This window comes from Pholcus phalangioides, unplaced genomic scaffold (assembly GCF_987345545.1).
Source record: "Pholcus phalangioides strain wild (caught in Gottingen) unplaced genomic scaffold, Ppha-v1.0 ptg000029l_1, whole genome shotgun sequence".
Taxonomy (NCBI): Eukaryota; Metazoa; Arthropoda; class Arachnida; order Araneae; family Pholcidae; genus Pholcus; species Pholcus phalangioides.
In genome coordinates, this window is record NW_028301619.1 from 1224188 (window position 1) to 1244199 (window position 20012).

The following is a 20012-nucleotide window of genomic DNA, read 5'->3' on the forward strand; positions in this document are numbered from 1 at the left end:
GAGGCAAATCACTTTTCTTTCCAAATATCAGTTTCGGCATAACATCCGGAAAATACAATTTCTCAGTATAGAATGCGTGAATATATTGCACTTTAAATACACAGTCAGTCCCGCTTAGGCCGTATTCACCGACATGGTTTAAACTGTAGTCCCAATTTTTGGATAAGAGATCAACGTAGATTGGTTAAAAATCTGAATTTAACCAATCCGTGTTGATCTCTTATCAAAAAATTGTGACTATAGTTTAAATCATGTCGGTGAATACGGCCCTAAATCGGATATCAACGATGCCAACACACGATATCCTATTAAGCGGGGAACAATTCAATTGCCATTTTACAACGTTAGTATAGTTTGTATATTGAAAACTGATGAACGATCAATATCATTAAAGCTTCTCGAATAAATCAGACATCAAAAATGAAATGAAAATTATACTTGTTTACAATGATCAAAATACTTAAGATTTTTACTTTCATTAGGAAAGTTAACGCCCTCTATTTGCTCAACAGAGAACAAAAATGAAATAATTAAATTTAAGTATTGTAGGAAACTTGAATACTCGGAGGCTAGTACCTACTCTTAAATGTATTGACGCGGGAAGCGTAATATTCGATTAAGGGGGAAAAGTATTTGAAATTATTTTATTAAGCGGGGAAGAGTACCCGAAATTATTTTATTAAGCGGGGAAGAGTACCCGAAATTATTTTATTAAGCGGGGAAGAGTACCCGAAATTATTTTATTAAGCGGGGAACTTTAACATTGTCTCTATGAGAGAAGTTTTAGTGCCGGAGGATTTTATCCATTTAAGCGAGGTATCCATTATCCGCGATGAAGTGGGGCTTACTGTATTTAACGGAACAACGAATAAACATGCACCTCAAAATGGTTATCTTCGCTATGATTGTCGCACGACCGTTATCTTTCACTGTCAGGGCCCATTGCACTGGAAGCTACAGCAGGAGCTTAGAACCTTTTTTCGGGTCAACATATGCCGGTGTGTCTTTAAATTTATTATTTCACCGTAACACTGTGTTTTTCGGTCTTTTCAGCATCTATGTCGTGAGTGCAATTCCTACCTTGAAATATTCAATACTGGTCAAATTAAAAGTAAAATACTTGGTGATTGTATAGTCACTTCAAATTTATAAACCGGAGAACAACAAAATTCTTTACGATGCAAGCAATCATGTCAGAGACACAATCATTCTCTATCACATTTTTGCTTACACAAGACGTTAATTGCAGCGCCACAACCACTTTGTTTCGCATGATATTTCCGGAATCAAAGAGATCGATAGACTGGAACTGGTGCCTCCAAATATAGACCCATATTCAAAACATTCTCAAACATTCAGTTTTAATTTTTGTACCTATCATACTATCGGACTCTACAAACACAATCAAATGCCTTATTCAACTCATCTACACATATGGCATTTGTCTAAGAAAAATCCCCGATTTGCACGCGTGGCAGAAAACAGATTCTAGAGATATCATGTGAAACAAAGTTGTTGTGGCACAGCAATTTATGTATTGATTGCGACTGACTTGATTGGCCTGCGTCTAGTAAGATTCGTGAGAAAGAGAATTTTTTTATTCTCCAATTTATATATTTAAAGTGACTATACAATGGCCAAGTATTTTACTTTTAATTTGACTTGAGTATTGAATATTTCGAAGTAGGAATTGCGCTCACGTCATCTATGCCTATAATAGGAAGAACACTCATGCGGTAACTCCGATGTCATGCTCAACCTCGTACTAACATAATTCTAATCCTTAAAAGCCTTTTAAATGGAGTGCGTAATATGTATGCGTGTAATTAAATGTCCACGAGTGCAAAATCAAATAGACATCGAGCACTCTCTTGGGTGCTTTAGTAAGCCGTGGTGCTTCAGAGCGAAACACATCGAAGATGCCTTTTAGAGTGCCTTCAATATCGTGACTGGTAGAAATCTAAAATTAGAAGCTTTCGGTCTAATCACTGACGATAACATTTTATACAGAAAAAATGTTTAACGTCTTTAATAGGAGTACATAAGTTAATTTATGATAATCTATTATTTGATATGTGAAATACTTTTCTGTTATGAAACATATTTGAAATTCAGTGATAGAATAAAAGAATGAGCACATTTAATGGAGTTTCAAGCATAGAGCTTCAGCAATGAAAAATAAAAAATATTGGTATTTTTGACGTTTATGACAGGGGAAAAAGTAAATTTGAATAAAAATTCAAAAATTCCGTTGACGCCATTACTCAAGCACATAATTTATATGTGTACATAAATTGGTTATTATCATTGAACAAAAATTTCATAAAGTTTGGAAATATATTTGAAATAAAAACCTGAAGTTATATTTTTTTAAATAATAGCGAAAGGAAAATGTGAGATTGTTCTTTGAAATCTGGAAAATGTGATTGAAACGAGCTGAAAAATGGGAAACGATTTTTCCTCTTAGAGACGTTCTTCGAACCGACGAAAAGCTTAAAAGTCTCTTTAATCTTGTTATAAAAGTTTTTATCTTCTCTTTCATGCGAATAAAAAGTAATACTGGAAATGCTGTAAGTGAAAAAATACTTTCCATCACGACCATGGTTGTTAAAGATTACATTTTTGGCTGAGGAAAAAAAAACATAGAAAAATCATAAATAAAGAAGTGAACAAAGAAAAAGTTATAATGACGAATAAATGCATTTTTCATTAATTTTAATTAATTTAACGAAATATTTCTAAGTAATACCATCTCAAATATCTATCATCTATCTATGTACAGGTTTCACGAAAAAATAATAAGATTTTAATCTATGCTTTGTTTCTTAAAAACATATAATTAAACATTTCCTAAACAACCAAATTTAATTTAAATAATTAGTCGGATATCCTTTTCATTGCAATTACAGTACATTCATTAGAAGAATGTTTATTTCAAAATGAAATTACTTAAATTAACTATTAAAGAGGCTGAAACGTGTTTTTTTTCATTGTAAAACTCACTAGTCGCTTCTCTCTGAAGTCGATTCCGACAGTGGACATGAATTTTTTCACAAACGTTCCATCCGTGTATTGAACTAAAAAACTAGTTTTGCCAACACCAGAATCACCAAGGAGCAAGAACCTGATGAAATAATCATAATCGGCGGTTACTGGAGCGTTGACATTGCTCATTATCTGAAAATAAAAAACGTATCAAGTGCTTAATATAAGAAATACGTTAATAACAACAACCGAAACAAAATTTTTAAATGCCTTATCATACGTGAGTTCTGTAATTCATGCAAAATGCAATGATAATAAAAAAATACATACTTTCAGTATCTTTCAATCATTGTGAGATCACGTTCTTTCTAATTTTTCATTTACTTGAGTCCTCTCGAGTAAATGAAAAATTGTTGGACTTTCATGTGTAGGAAAATAAGTAGGCTATTCCGATTCTCGCCAAAAACTCGCCAAACGTGGGAAAAATTGCCAATTGTGGGTGAAATTGTGAAAATATAGCCAATAGGCAGGAAATAAAAGACTATTGCAGTGTATTAGAATGTATTCAACGATACAAACTTGAAAAAAAGGCAAATAGGTGAGACAAAAATTCATATGTATATTCAAATTAATAATAAATTCATAAGTTATGAAATATAGTTCGTAACTTATGAAAATGATCTTCTTTTATTTCAATTCAGAGAGCGAAAATTCAAGGAAGTTTCATCGAGAAACAAAAAAAGGGACATTTTTATTAAAAAAAAGTTTCGACGACCGAAAATTCCACCCATATAGCAAGGAAAGAGACTTTTCTGGATATTATGTTGAGGTGGACGGAGAAAGTAAAGTTTGTTGTCTCCGTCGGAAATATCAGACAGATGGTCGCACCAGGAAGGACAAGAAACAAGCAGAACTCTTACAACAAAAATACGTTAGGGGCTCACATTCCTGCATGTACCGATTTCTTACAAATTCCATAGAGGAATGTGTACGAAGTGCATGTGCGATTAAGTAGTAGCAGTATTTTTACTGTCGGGAGTCGAATCCTGGTTCTCTTGCATTTGGGGGGCTATGATTCCGTAAACGAGGTTGCCGCCAAATTGGTGATTTTTTGCCGTCGTTAATAGTTTATCCTTTGTCTTGGCTCTTTCAGACTTTTCTATTGGCAACCAGAATGTTTTACAAGTTAACACGCTATTCTTATCTTTTTTAGCTCGATTCATTTTCTCATTTTCGATTCTTTCATGCCTGCCTATTTTGATCATTTTTAGTGCCTAAACTTCCGGGCTCTAGTGATGAATATAGTTCGATCCATCGATATAAAACAATTATAATATGATAACATATTTTACGATCGTACTCCGTTATATAATGATCACTACACACACACAGTATATGATATGATAATTCATACAAGTACGATTTAACACGTTTACCAATGAAGCTTGGGTACAATGCATAATCGCCGGTAAAAGAGATTAATTTAGGGAAATTTATCAAACTTACCAAAATGCTCGGCGATTGTGCACAATAACCGGTTGTTATGTATAATAACCGGATTTATCACATATACCGTAACAACGATTATATTTTTAGGTGAATATTTGCTTCGTCCTTCTTCGAGATAAAAGTTTCTAATAAAGCGAGATTTTGTGGAGAGCCGTTTTGGAGACGTTTCCGAAAAGGTTTCTTTTCATTTCTTAGACACGTTTTGCCATTTACTCTGTCGACGTTGATGAGTTGGATAACTCTGCTGTCAACCATAGCGAGAATTCGTGTCGATGGGGATTTCATCATAGGCATATTTCGCCATTTTTATCACTGTTCCTCCGGTGTCGTCTTTTTTTTTTTCCAGTATCGGAAGAAAGTCAACCGACGACACACGAAATATCTAAGAGTTGTGGAATAGTTAATGCCATCCAAAGAAGATACTGTCACATAAAAACATGAAGAGAGAAAAAAAATTACTATCTCTGTTTCGAAAGCGAGAATGTCTCTTTAGTATGATACCTAGGGATAAGAGGAATATTCGGTATCGGGGTTATTTAGCTCTTTTGCCGAATATTTGCTAGGTATTCGGCGAAATCTGTAGTTTAACAAATCCCAACTGCCAAGTCTCCATGGTAACTATAAAATTGATATTGGAACACAGAAAATTTTCGGAATTTATATCAGGGTGTCTAACAACATACCGGAGGTGCCAATAAGTTCTGGAAAAATAGGAACAAAATTATTTTCTACTTTTTTTTTCAGAGGATAAAGAAATTCATTTCTCCTAAAAAATTCGACTGGCATATCTATTCAACTACTGAATATTTAGCGGATCAATATCATATTAATTAGTTACGTCAATTTTTAATGTCATTAATTTCAATCATTCAAAATTATAGTTAATTTCATATTCAAATTAAAACAAAAAACAACAATTGCATTTATCGTAATAAATTTTAACCCTTTGGCTGCTTGAATGTTCAGAAAAATGCTTCTCTCACTTCAAGAGCGTTAAAAAAATTTTCCCTTTTTTTCAGTTTTTTTGTGTGAAAGATAGATGGCACTTGAACTACTCAGACGTTACAAATTTAATGCAATCGAAAAAAAAGGTGTGATAAAAACACAAAATCTGGGTTTGAACCCGCAATCATCGACAAAATAGTGATTGGGGGGACTACCAGGGGCGTAGCCAGAAATCGTTCGGGGGGGGGGGGGAACCAAAGTGACAGAACAATGGATTTGGCCATCTTTTTCCCTATTTCCGGTCATTTTCTCACATTTCGGGGGGGGGGACCAGACCCCCAAGTCCCCCCCCCCCTCGCTACGCCCTTGGGGACTTCCACTATTCAATTCAATGTGCGCCGTCTCATACAGAACAAGCAAACCTGTCAGAGAATAGAAAAATGATGAAAAAAATTATGAAAAACTAGAATATACAGGGTGTCCTGTAAGTGCTAGCACGGCTTTTATCTCATCATCCGTCAGTCGTAGAGGTATAGTTTCAATTGAAAAAATGCTCAACAAGCGTTCAAAAATTACGCTGCACCAGTTTTTAGAGTTAAAATAGCGTGACACAAAAAAAATCTAAATTTTTGTACGGCTCCTTGTCCTCTAACTTCCAGTTAAAACTTGTTGCCCTGTATCTCCCGAGGCCAACACCAAAAATTCCGTGTTTCCAATTGCAATATTCACAGAGATATTCGAATTCGAAAAACGGAGGAAAGAACAGCTTTAAATGTGGGTAAAACGGTTTTTCCGCATTTAACGCTGTTCTTTCACAAATTTCCTCCGTTTTTCGTATTCGAATATCTCTGTGAATATTGCTCTTAGAAACGTGGATTTTTTGTTGGCATCAGGAGAGACAGGGCAACAACTTTCTAATTGGAGGTTAGAGCACAGTGGGACCATATAAAAAAGTAGATTTTTTAATTTGTTATACACTGTATTTTTACTCTCAAAACTGATACAGGGTAATTTTTGAACGCCTTTTGAACATTTTTTGAATTGGAATCCTACCTCTACGCCCGACGGTTGATGAGATAAAGGCCACATTAGCACTCACAGGACACCCTGTGTATGCGTACGCCATGTATACGTCACTTAAAGAATCTCATCTCAAAAAATGAAATTTAAAATAATCGCAGAGAATGATTGAGCAGGTTACTACGCTCATCATTTGTGGATGATGGGAGTACTTTGAGTGGTAAGCGGTTTTTAAAATTTCACTCTGATCCGCATTATAATTGTCACCGTGGGAATCACTAAACACTCACAAGAAAAGGATCCCAAGGTGTCCTCAAAAAATTCGCAAGTCCTGAAAAAATTCACAAGTTCATTTATCTCACCCAGAAATACATAAAAACAAAAACATCATCGACGGAGTGCAATTATTAAAGACTCAAAAAATTGTTAAAAATCACAACAGTTGGCTACTTATCGCTTCTCGTGATTCTTGGCGATATAAATATATAAAACTTCTTTTTTTCTCTCTCTTCCATCTTTTCTCTTCTATTATGAAGAATGACGTCACTCTCAGGACCGTCATTTCAACTTTCTCCGGGGGGGGGGCAAAGCACATGTACTCAATGCATGTATATATATTTGTGTATATATATATATATATATATATATATATATATATATATATACCGTTTTTAGTGTATTTTCAAAAGCCAGGGCCGTTGCCCCCCCCCCCAAATGACGGTCTCTCTCCGCTACCCAGAAGGGTTCAACATTTAGCTGTTGTGAAGATGAATTTTTGGAAAGAGAGAAAATTCAACTGCCTTTGCGGGGAATCGAACCCACGTCCTTTCACTTTCCGGGTAACGCATTAGAGTACAGAGGCAACGAATCTCTCAATCTTTCCCAGGAGCTCGCATGCACTGAAAAGGACAGTACATGGACGGCCCGATCTGACTCAGGCCAAGCTCACAACTGTTGACGCTACCACCAGATGGCGACTTATGAAATAGACTTATGGAGAGTGACGTCATCCTTTCATCTGGGGGTAGCGTCAACAGTTGTGAGCTTGGCCTGAGTCAACTGAGTTGATGGCAACTCTTAATGCAGCTTTGGATCCGGCCGTCCATGTACTGTCCCTTTCAGTGCATGCGAGCTCCTGGGAAAGATTGCGAGATTCGTTGCCTCTGTAGTCGAGAGCTTTCACCGAAAGTGAAAGGACGTGGGACGTGCAAAGGCAGTTGAATTTTCTCTCCAAAAATTCATCTTCGCAACAGCCAAATGACCTTCGTATTAATTATCAAATTAAAACCTTCGTATAGAGAAATTAGTTATTTTTTCTCTCTTTCTTTGTCTGTGGTGTACCTGATCATGTGTTTGAATGACCAACATTCTAGGGTTGCGGTATTTTTAAATTCATTCTTGGCCTCTATATTGGCTAATCCCATCTCGTCTGTAATCACCACAAAATTTGTTAATCGCGACAGTACCCAATTGTCCGGGGAAAATATGTCGTAAAAAAGTTTGTATGTTGTTTTTTTTTTATTTCTTTTTGACACTAAATAAAGTGTTCCAGACTCTGCCACGAAGCTGAGCTGGAAGAGATCTCGGCAACGGGAAAGTCCAGTGGCGAAGTTCTGGCATTCATTCATTCATTCGGCGTCTATATTGGCGTTCATAATATTAATATTTGAAAATCTTTTCGAGTGACCCATGATAATTCATGCCGGTTATTTTTATATTTTTGTGCATATTTAAATAAGTAGAATCTCTCAGTGGTATAATTTTTACAAAAATTTTTGAAGACGTCACGTTGGGACCCTTTCCTTGTCGGTAAAATGCCACACGTTTTTTCAAGAATAATACTTTTTCCCGATTTTGTACGGTTAAAAGTGCTTTCCCCCAAACTTCGAGAATAATAATTTAAAAAAAAACTGAAAAAAAACCAAAATAATGTCAATTACGTTAGTGATAAAAACATTGTTCAAGCACGTGAGTGACCAAAACAGTGTTCGATCACGTGAGTGACCAAAACAGTGTTCGATCACGTGAGTGACCAAAACAGTATGCAAGGATGTGAACGACAAAACAGCGGGCAAGCATGGGCGGAGATACGGGGGGGGGGGGTGTGGGGGGGGCAATGTTCCCCCAGCGTCAAAGGTGGAGTCGACTTATCTAATGTATATATGTATTGACATCATCATCGTGCCCCCCCCAGCAATAATGACCTTGCCCCCCCCCCCCAGACTTCTAAGTCTATCTCCGCCTATGCGTGCAAGCACATAAGTGACCAAAACAGTGTGAAGCGCGTGAGCGACGAAAACTGTGTGAAGCGCGTGAGTGACGAAAACAGTGTGAAGCGCGTGAGTGACGAAAACAGTGTTCAAGCCCGTCAGTGACGAAAACAGTGTGCAAGCTGTGGATGACTAAAAGAGTGACTTTAGTGGCGCAGGCATACTTTAAGGAGTAGAGGGGGTAAGCGGGTTATAGTACACAGGGTGGCGAATTCGAGGAAATAGTAGTCAAGAAAATTGGATTAGAATGAGAGAATTGCGGCAAAATTTGTGTAGCCCACAGGCGGCAAAACCATAAACACGTCTCTGGTGAGATATCTCGTCATCGACGCTGAGAGGTTTAAAAGCTGATATTCGGCCACCAGAAAATTAACCGAATATGCGATATTCGTTTATTCATCCCATTTCTAATGATATACCTACGCATTTTTTTGTTTATAAAATTCTAATTGACATTCTCTCAATGTCATAGTTCAACGAAAACAATAAAAAAATTCTCGCTAAAGAGTCTTTCATTTTACATATTTTATCAAGAAAAATGTAATTAATGATGACATGAATAAATAAAAATTCATTTTTCACAGTCACATAAAGTTCATCGGCCGATGGAAATAATTAATTTTATCGATTATTATTTAGTAAAAAGAAGGATTGTGGTTCATTGACCTGTGATAAATAATTAAAAACTATCACATATAGCCACTCTCTCCCCCGACTTCCGTACGTACATATCAACGGGAATATTTTGGCAGTCTTCACGCAAATTTTAAATTGATCTTGGCAATATTTTTTGAAAAATAGTTAGAATATTTACCTGATATAAATCACTCACGTTCTGTTTAAATTTGTTAGCATCAGCAAATTTAATAGGGTTATTAGAAAAGAATGATTTTATAGGGATATGGTGGTATAAAACAGGTGACATCTTGTATCTCAAGACAACATCTAGGGCTACTTGCGTAGGACGTGATATGTAATATGCTTTAGGTGTGTGGAATTTCGCAAGAAATAAATCGATAATTTATATATGTGTATACCATGTATGTAATGTACATCATGTTATGTATTAGAAATGTGGAGAACAAAGCTCTTGCTAGAAATGATATATGGCACTAGATGAGCTGCAGTAAAGTCGTGTTTACAGTCTAATTTGCATATTCGTGATTGTTTTGGAAACATTAAAGTGTGTTCTAGTAGTACGCAAAATTTCGTTAGTTGTTTGTAACTTTTAGGTGTGATAAGGGACGTGTAAAGCGTCTGTTGAAAAATCCAAAATTTGTCACATAATTTGGTTCCACTGGAAATCCAAACTTGGTGCTTTCAGGGCTGCAACCGCGATAAATTCCGTCTTGGGAGAGTCCACTGTAAGTGCCAGAACAGTAGGATACTGTTTCTACTATGGACATTCCCCTCGAAAATCCAGCTGGAAATTGCCCGGTGCGAGATCAAAAAAGGTCGCCATACGCACACTGACACACAAGAAGGTCATATTGTCTGTCTGGTGGGATCACCCTGGAATAATCTTCCATGAATTTCTTCCGAAAAGATATTTCTTGCTTTTTTTTCCTTCTGTATCCTTTTTTCCCCAAACAATAAATTTTCTGGCAAGAACTTTCCCCAACTATATATATGACTTTTTTCTATTCTGTTTTTATTGATAAATTTTGTAAGTCCGTTTAAAATTCGCCAAAGTACATAAAGAAAAAACATTGATTTTGTCTAGTTTTTATTTATTCATTGATGCGACTCTCAGTTCAGATGGGTCAAGTGAAAATATAAGATAAAATATGCATTAATCCTGCTAAATGCCCTTTACATATGTGGTCCTGTATGTATTTAAATACACATGGTAAAAAAGTAACACCTTATACCCTCTTTTTCTTTGGTATTTTAGACAGTATATCTTTTAATGTCATTTCAATAAAAAGCACTGGTATATATATAAGTGCAATACTTTTTTTTTATATCTAGGAAGAGTTTATGCTTTGTCAATGTAATTTTTTGAGAGAAGCTAAAATTTTATGTGTTCAGAAATTTATAAAATTTCACCAAATTGAGAGGATTGAAAACAAAATTCGAAGTAAAAACGCTTCAACTTTGCTGAGAGCAGGGTTTTATCTGTTTAATACAACGCGCGTATACAACGTTAAATCAAGGCAAGCTGGATACTTTACAATTAATTGACTTATTTTATGTAATTAAAAAATCCACTCTAATGAATTAAATGTCTGTGTTAATGTATTGTTTCAATTAAAGATATGTTAACAGTATCAAAACTTAAATCCTTTTTTTGCAATTGTTTTTCAGTGCTTTTTTCTGGAGGTGAGGGTAAAAAGTTGGCACACATTGGTTGGGAATCATTGTCTTAATTGTTACGTAACTACGTTCTACACAATTTTATCCATGATACCCTGAAATGTCACGTCACATCATTCAAGAGTTACGGTGCTAGATACTTATTAGCTTAATTTTGACTTACGAACTGATATTCAGAATGAAACCTGTTTTTATGTCCGGGAATGGTTTCAATTACAAATAAACATGAAAAAACAAGCAATATCTATTGTCATTCAGTTTTATTTGAAACTACGAAAAATCCCATAAATTCGTGAATACTTAAAAAATTCATACAAATTGAAGGAATCGGTATATTTGAATGCTGTTTGCGAAAAAATATAAAACTAACGAAGGGGAACTTTTTTTTTGGTCCAGAAAAAAAAACTTTAGATTTAGTTCAGATTTTTGTGAATGAGATGGCGCTGCATAAAAGTAAATTATTGGAAATATGCAAATCAGGGTCCTAAAAATGCAGGGTGTACGATTAACGGCTCATTTTTGAATTTTCCTGTTACTGGCGCTTAGGCTACATAAGGTTTTCATTGTGATGTTTGACATTGGTGAATAGCATTACTATTGATGATGTTGTTTAACCGCAGCCATATGAATCACTGGCTGAAGCTTTAAGCACGTTTCGGACAAAGTAGAGATAGGAGAAATGTTCAGGTCCAATCACTCCTAATTTGCTTCCATGCAGTGCACTCTTTCGACAGAAATTTAAACTAATTTTTTTTCAACAAAAAAATCACCCTTCGTGATTTTTTTTCGCAAACCGTATTCAAATATACCAATTCCTTCAATTTTTATGAACTTTTAAAGTATTTACAAATTTATGGGACACCCTGCACGTACATATATCTAATAAAATCGACAAAAAAAAAAATCTAAAAATTCATAGAAATATCACAAAAGAATTCGAGAGAAATGCAGTTAGCAACAATAAACGTGAAAAGAATCGGAAATGCAGTCATTGAAAATTTAACCAATCACCGTTAAAATACGAATCAAAAAGATAAAAATCCAAAAAAGAAATAAATTACACAATACATAAAAACTTAATAATTTCAAAACCACGGCATAAAGGAAAACAAAATAGATTGATGATGATAGAGAGAAAGATAAATAAAACGAAACGTTTTCTTTTCCGTAACAACGTAAATCTTAAGAAAAAATGCTGAAATTGAAGACGAAAGATGATTACTTTTTCCTTGACGGAAGGAAAAAAATGCGGTAGAACCAAGAAACCGATGAATTTGCTAAACCTGGAACCGAGGAAAATTGAAAAGATGTTGGAGATTTTTTTTTTTTTTGTGTTGTTTTTAAAGGAAAAAAAAAGTATGCAGTATAAAGTTAAAGATTACTTTTTCGAGTATCGAACGCGAAGGATAACGTCGCGGACTAAGTCAGTTTCGTGTCTTGAGGGGGAAAAAGAATCTTAAAAAAAACTGGAAAAAAAACCGGAAAAACCTGAATATTTCTCTGGAACTCTGACGTCGAGTTTCATTAAATTCTCCCAAAAATTTGAGATTCGATGTTAACGAACAAGGTATCTTGCTAAGTACGAAAGCCTGGGTAACCAAGCGGAGATCAAGATGTAGTTCGGAAAGAAAAGTCACATTCCTCTGTGCGCCTACGTACGCAGAAAACGTGCCACGGAACAGAGCGCCTACGTACCGAGAAAACGTGCTACCTACGTATCCGGAATACGTGCCACGGAATGGAGCGCTTACTTATCCAGAATACGTGCCACGGAATAGAGCGTTTACGTATCCAGAATACGTGCCACGGAATGGAGCGCTTCCGTATCCAGAATACGTGCCACAAAATGCCAGAATACGGAGCGCCCTCTAAGAGCTAGTACGGCCTTTATTGCATCAACTGTCCATCGTAGAGATATAGTTTCCTTTTAAAAAAAGCTCGAATGGCGTTCAAAAATTACCCTGTACCAGCTTTGAGAGTGAAACTACAGTGTGTAACAAAATTAAAACTCTTAATATTTATACGGTCTCCTTGTTCTCTAACTTCGAATTAGAAAGTTGTTGCACTGTCTTTCTTGGGGGTCGACAAAAGAAATTCCAAGTTGAGTGCAATATTCGCTGAAATATTCGCATTCAAAAATCGGAGAAAAGTTAGGAAAGAACAGCATAAACGAGGGAAAGGAGCGTTGTCCGTTAGTTTTTGCTGTTCTTTCATAACTTTTCTCCGATTTTTGAATTAAAATATCTTAGTGAATATGAACTTAGAAACATGGAATTTTTTTTGTTGTCCTCAGGAGATACAGGGCAACGACTTTCTAATTGGGAGATTAACGACAGGGGACTGTATAAAATTTAGATTTTTTTTATTTTGTGTTACATTGTATTTTCAATCTCACCCAAAACTGGTGCAGGGTGATTTTTGAATGCTTTTTGAGCGTCTTTTAAAAAGAACTCATACTTCTATGACGGACAGTTGATGAGATTAAGGCCGCATTAGCACTTATAGGACACCCTGTATATACCCTGCCAGGCTCGCCGAGATTGAAAAACCAGTTTTCTGCTCGAAGTGACGTCTAATCGTTGAAAAATAAACGGCATATAGAACAGTTATTGCTAAGTGGCGATAATACTGACGTCACTCAACGCATTAATGGCGGATGACGAGCCGGCCTGGATTTTTCCAGTGGTTATACCGCGGTGCAGTTTCCCATTGATCACCATTGTGACCTGCGGCATCATATTTACGGATTTGACACCAAATCGCGACACCATTCCAGAGCACCCAAGTGGATTGCGGCACAGGAGCAACTTCAATCTCTCTCGTCATCTGATAGATGCCGGGACGACAAAATTCGGTAAAACCAAAAAAAGAAACCGATGAATTTGCTGACCTGGAACCGAGGAAAATCGAAAAGACGTTGGAGATATTTTATTTATTTTGGTTGTTTTTTAAGAAGGGAAAAATGCAGTATAAAGTTAAAGATGACTTTTTTCCGAGCACCGAACGCAAAGAATAACGTCTCGAACTTTTTCAATTTCATGTCTTAAAGGCGAAAAAAACCATAAAAAATAATAAAGATCTAAAAAAACCGAATAAATCTGAATATTTCTTTGGAACTGAGCTTCATTGAATTCCCTCAAACACACACTTGACTCGATGGTAACGAGTACAACATGGAGTACACCCCCAGCGTCGAAGGTGAAGTCGACTGATCTAATGCATATATGTATAGGTGAATTGACATCATCATCGTGCCCCCCCAGCAATAATGACCGTGCCTCCCCCCCCCAGACTTCCAAGTCTATCTCCGCCTATGGAGTATAAGGTACTTCGCTATGTTCAGAGGTCTTCAACCTTTTTCTAGTCGAGAGCACTGCTTGTGCCCCCTCATAAAAAAAAGAGCACTCTTACGGCAAGTTTGACGTAAAAATGCGTGAAATCAGGGTGATTTCAGTCTTTGTATGTAATTTGTGCAAGGTGTGTATATATAGGAACGTTGATCAAGTGCTCGTGAGCATCGAGCACTCTAGGTGCTTCAGGGGAGCACCGTGGTGCTCGCGAGCAATGGGTTGAAGATGCCTGGCTTAGATTTATCAGCAGGAATCACGTTCGTTTTGTTTGTTTATTTAAGCCGGGGGAACCTCAAACTTCCTCGAGTCACGAGCACTGCCGATGCCCATCATCAAACGAGGAGCACTTCTTACGGCAACTTTGACGTACTTATGCCTGAAACCTGCGTAATTGTAACCCTTGCAATTTTTACAGGGGTGTTTAACGGAAGCGCGTATCGAGTGCTCGCGAGCACGAAATCGGACATGAGCATTGAGCACTCTTAATGCTTCAAAGAGCACTATAGTGCTCGTGAGCTGCAGGTTGAAGATGACTGATTTAACTCATACTGCTAAACCCATGGCCCTCGCGGTCATAAGCAGGGCGGTGGAGGGGAGAGCGATAAAATGTCTACCTTCGCTCTTCCACCTATGCTAACACAATACAATTTTTTCACCGAACGGGGAGGGGTGCGTTCCCCCTGTACCCGCCTATACTCGTAGTCCTCTGATGTGGCCCGTGGACTTTAACCTAATTTTGTAAAAATCGACTAAGCGTCATTTAAGGGGCCCTCCCTCCGCATATTCGCAGATCACGTGACTTGCGACACAGTTCTGGGGCATTTAAGCGGCTTTAATTTGGGAAAGAACAGAGCATAACTTAAAACGAACAATGTTTTTTTTACCTCGTTTATGTTGTTCTTTCCCAACTTTTCTCCGATTTTAAAATATCTTAGCGAATATTGCTCTTAGAAAAGTGGAATTTTTTTTGTTGACCTCAGAAAAGACCGGACAACTTTCTAGTAAGAATTAAAGGACGGTGGACCGTGTATAAAAATTTTGAACGTTCGTCTTATGACACACTATAATATTTTCACTCTCGAAACTGGTACACAGTGATTGGCGAAAACATTTTGAGCATTTCTTAACCCTTTAAGTGGTTTTTAAAATTTTCCTATGATCCGCGCATTATAACTACCACATTTGAAATTGCGAAACCTTCACAAATTGCCACCTATTTTCAAGAATTTTTTTTCCGCTTGCGAGCTGATAACTGTTCCCCCCAACAAGAAAATTATCCGCCCATCGCTTTTATTTCCCTCACCATGATACAAAAACACCTGCCATGACGTGTGTAGGAAGAGAAATACTTTTCTTTTCTGGAAAAACAATCTTTTTGTATTATTTATACTGAGCGTATATTTCTCTACAGTGCCGAAAGAAAGGGAAAACACACACACAGTCTCTTTTTCGTTCTCCTTCTCTTATCTAACCTTGAACAAGAGCTGACTCCACCTCACTGGCAGTTGATTGATTGGAAGGAGGACGGAAAACATGTTTTACTGTCAAAACAACTTCAACACGTTTTTAGAAGAGATATTTTGGGGTGACTGAAATAAAGCTGATCAAGTTTGACGAGATACCCCGGGAATGCCGCTGAAAGGTTTAAAACTCTGATTCTTTCGATCAACGACTTTACAATGTTTTCGTAACCGCGCATCTCGTAAATTACTCTCCTCGTAAAACAAGTACTTGGCAATTTCACTGAATTACTCAGAGAAATTGCGAGAGAGTATTTTGAGTGAAGGACAATATTCACTCATAAATTTTGTAGCAATTTAATCACAAGAGAATTTTTTTTCGCTTACATTATTTATTATAAGGAAGTGTTTTTTCTCCATTAAGAAATTTTAAAGAGTTTTTACCACCCAGAAGTAGGTTTTAGCTCGTAACTTTTTTTTGAGGATTACCTCAAAAAATCAATGAAGAGTCAGAAGAGAAAAATACGGAAAATAATATAAGAGAGGGATCGGTACCACGAATACAGTCTTCCCGCGGTTTTCGTATTCGCGATCGTTTCCCCAGTTTTCTGGAAAAAACTTTTCAGTGCCGATTCTTTCATCGGAAAATGCCCGCAGCTAGGCTACTTTACCACACACCAACTCCGGTCATATATCGCCATATGGCAATTTCCAACCAGTGGAGTTGGGTGTAAACCCCGTAACTAGGCTGGGGCAATCAGGGCATGAGCCGAGTGGGGGACCCAAACCCTCCCTTTTCTGAGCATAACCCCTTTCAAGAGGACCCCAAGAAAAATGTCTGCCCCGGGGCCTCGAGAAGGCACGCTACGACAATGTATGGGAACAAGATATAAGTTTTACGTTATAAGTTTGAATGTCCCTCTGAAAGTTAAGAACTTGAAAGAAAAATTCAATATATTGACCATGATTAGCTGAATTGCGGCGGTTCCCCGTTATTACGTCATCGATGAAACTACAATCAGATATATCGAGGAAAAAGAACTTGGAACTCGATCAGCCGTTGCTGTAGCTACATCTGCTACCATATAGCTCCGGATCCATACGTCTCTGATCCACAGTCAGAAGCTATACCGATCAATGACACATTCTTCACATGTAGAAAAATTAGTAAGAGAAAGCCTTGTCAACTCTCTATCCCCAACTCTATCCCAACAAATTCACTGGAATGTAGAAAAAACAGCTAACAGGCATTAATGTTCATAATGTTCTTTCGGAATATATCACCGAGAGAGAGGGAACAAATAGAAAAAAAATAGAAATTTTTTACAAAATTCGTCATTTGAAGGTAGACAGTCATCTTAAATGCTTCAAAAATTAAGTAATTTATAATTTTATCACCAGAACAAAGATGGAACCTCCCCTGCTAACGTGAATGAATCCGAAGACCAACTGGTATTTAAGGAATGATCACAAAGATGTTTTATATAAGAGAAAAATTTAATGGCCACTTAAAATTTAAACCTGGAAATATAGATACGATGATAAAAATGATTTGAAGAAAAATAATTGGATTCCTTTCTTCATTTAAGTAACATTTTCAAGTAAGTTTCCTGTATCAAATAAGTTTCCTTATTCAAATAAGCGCTCTTCGAAATCCTTTCTTAAGTAAGGATCTTTCACAAAGAATGACGCTGGGACGAGAGAAATAATGGCGAGAAACGGCAATTATAGTTGACAAGATACGTGACCTAGAACCAAAAAATGGGAGAAAATCTTTCAGTAATGGTGTCGAATTCAAAAAAGAAGGTAGGGAAAAAAATATCAAATCGATATCCATTTTCGACATCAAAGTCGACTATCGAAAGTATGTTGTTTTCTTAGTCGGAGGGTTGGTTATTCAATTCACCATCGCCGTTCTATGTAGAATATCATCAAAGGCGAATTCCCCGAAATGCCAAAGTGAAGTCTAATTGAATTTCCCCACTTGCTATTCCAAGGAAGCCCATCTGCTACTCCACCATCAACGTACTCTCACGCTAATCCTTACACACTAATCGAATGGACGAAGATTCATTCCGCCCCTTCACTATATATGCTTGTGTGTATTCTGCAATCAACGCCAACAAAAATTCTGCAAGACGGTGTGAAAGGCCATCGGAGAAAAGAGTTTGGGCTAAGTAAATGAAAAAAAAAGTTGATAGAAGGTACCGGGGCTGAATAGATTAAAAGATATTGCATGGATAGAAAAGTGCATAAATACATACGCATACATAAATTTGCCTAACAACAAATGGAAGATGCGTATCGGGTATTCTTTCTCCCACAAGCGAACAATTCGATATTGGATTAAATTTTTTTGTAAACAAATTTTAGGCTGTCAATGGAAATTTTTCAAAAGGAAATGCTTTTTAAAGGAGCTTTAAAATTAATCTGAAACATAATAAATGCAATTTTAAGTGGCAGTTGCTAGAAATAACTCGTAAATATTTCAAATATTTTTGAGTGAAACTGTAGATAACCAAACTCACTAGAATTATGCGCGTACATGTATAACACAATCGATTCAAAACGTCACATTTCGCAGCACAAAGAGGGCGCAAACGAAGAATGAAATTTTCAGTCACCCTCTGTAGTGTCTCAACGGAAATGGTCACACATGCCTCACAGATCAAATCTTGAAGCTCGCTTAGTGTTGCATAATTGTTCCAGAAAACATTCAATTTGCTCCACAGAACGTAGTAGCAGGGGTGAGAGCAGATCAAGTGAGTATGGACAGCGCCGTCTTAAGTCATGGACCCGGGGCCTCAAGAAAAAAAGGGCCCTCACAAAAATGAGATCTGTTTGAAACTTTTGAGAATTTGCCTAGTAGGGCCTCACAGAAAAATCACTTGACTCAGGGGTGGCCCATGATGTTCTTAAGACGGTGCTGAGTATGGAGGCCAATTCATGCCTGTTCCAATAAATGTGGAGAGAATAATTCAATGCAATGACTATTCCCCCGAAGTGTTCCTCAAGAAAGGCGAAAACCGTTGTGGTATGGTGTGGTTGCTACGTCGAACAAAATTTCCCTCAAAAAATTTCCCTTTTGACTAAATTTTTCCCACAGATTCCGAAAAATGTGTTGCCATCTACCGGGGAAAATACGCAATGAAGTATTTTGCACTAGAAAAGTATTGCACTGCATTTATTTTTTGTTGTTTCAAAAAATTCTTTGGTTTGATGAACTCCCAGAATTATCCACAAATGGCAAAAAACTTCCCACGTGGACAAATTTTAATCAATTTTTCCCATGAATATGGAAAATTTCCCACAAGTTACCATCAATGTGTGGTTGGGTCTTATCTCACATGAACCACGAGTGCCTCGTCAATCCCTCAACCCAGGTGACGAATTGTTAGAGAGCTGCAACATACCGTTCAGTAGTGATAGTTTGTGCCATGTCTGTGCTGCGAAAGGTGCACGTTTTGAATATATTGTGATGGTAATGCAACGACTGCTAGCAAAAAAGGGCAGTTTATAGAAGTGCCGTCTTAACGCATGGGCCCGCCCGGGGTCCCTCACAAAAATGAGATGTAGTTGAAATTTTCGAGGAGCATACATGTAAATTTTCCTGGTAGGGCCTCAGAAAAATCACTTGGCCCGGGGACCCACGGCGCTCTTAAGACGGCCCTGGTTTACAGCCTATTTCTCGGACTCCGTACCCTGACCGGAATGTACAGTGCCATCTGTCGGCAACATTTATAACTAATTCCGAAACTTCTAAATCAGATTTCTATGGCTTTCAAAATAAACATATACTACTGTACTTGCTTTATTTTTCTATCGATCACCGTTTCAGAGTTATTTCATTTTAAAACCAATGAATCCTTTGCGGGACACCATGTAAATGCAATATTTATCAAGATATATAATGCTGTACATAAAATCACTATTTTTAGCAACTTATCACTATTAGCAAGTTTTCATTTGCTCAAATGTTGCCATTTTTAATGACTGCACACAAATAGAATGAGCTGAATCATTTTATTTTTTTATTCACAATAATTAGCAATTACATTTTTTGACAATTACTGAACTTTCACAACTTTGAATTTAATTTACGTTATGCAACTTGTGAAGCACACCCTCAATCATTGGCCATAAATGCTGAAAACTTC

The 20012-nt window shown here is 36.9% G+C and overlaps 1 protein-coding gene across 6 annotated transcripts in view; it reads right to left on the reverse strand.

Annotated features, from left to right (window-relative positions):
* Nucleotides 1–20012, reverse strand: part of LOC149067556 (ras-related protein Rab-27A-like) — a 73049-nt gene that overhangs the window by 11940 nt on the left and 41097 nt on the right. For all 6 annotated transcript variants that reach the window (XM_089252497.1, XM_089252495.1, XM_089252498.1 and 3 more), the window contains one exon: nt 3004–3177. In XM_089252497.1, the coding sequence (XP_089108623.1) occupies nt 3004–3174 (171 nt within the window). In that variant the 5' untranslated portion in view covers nt 3175–3177. The remainder of the gene's footprint in view (nt 1–3003; nt 3178–20012) is intronic.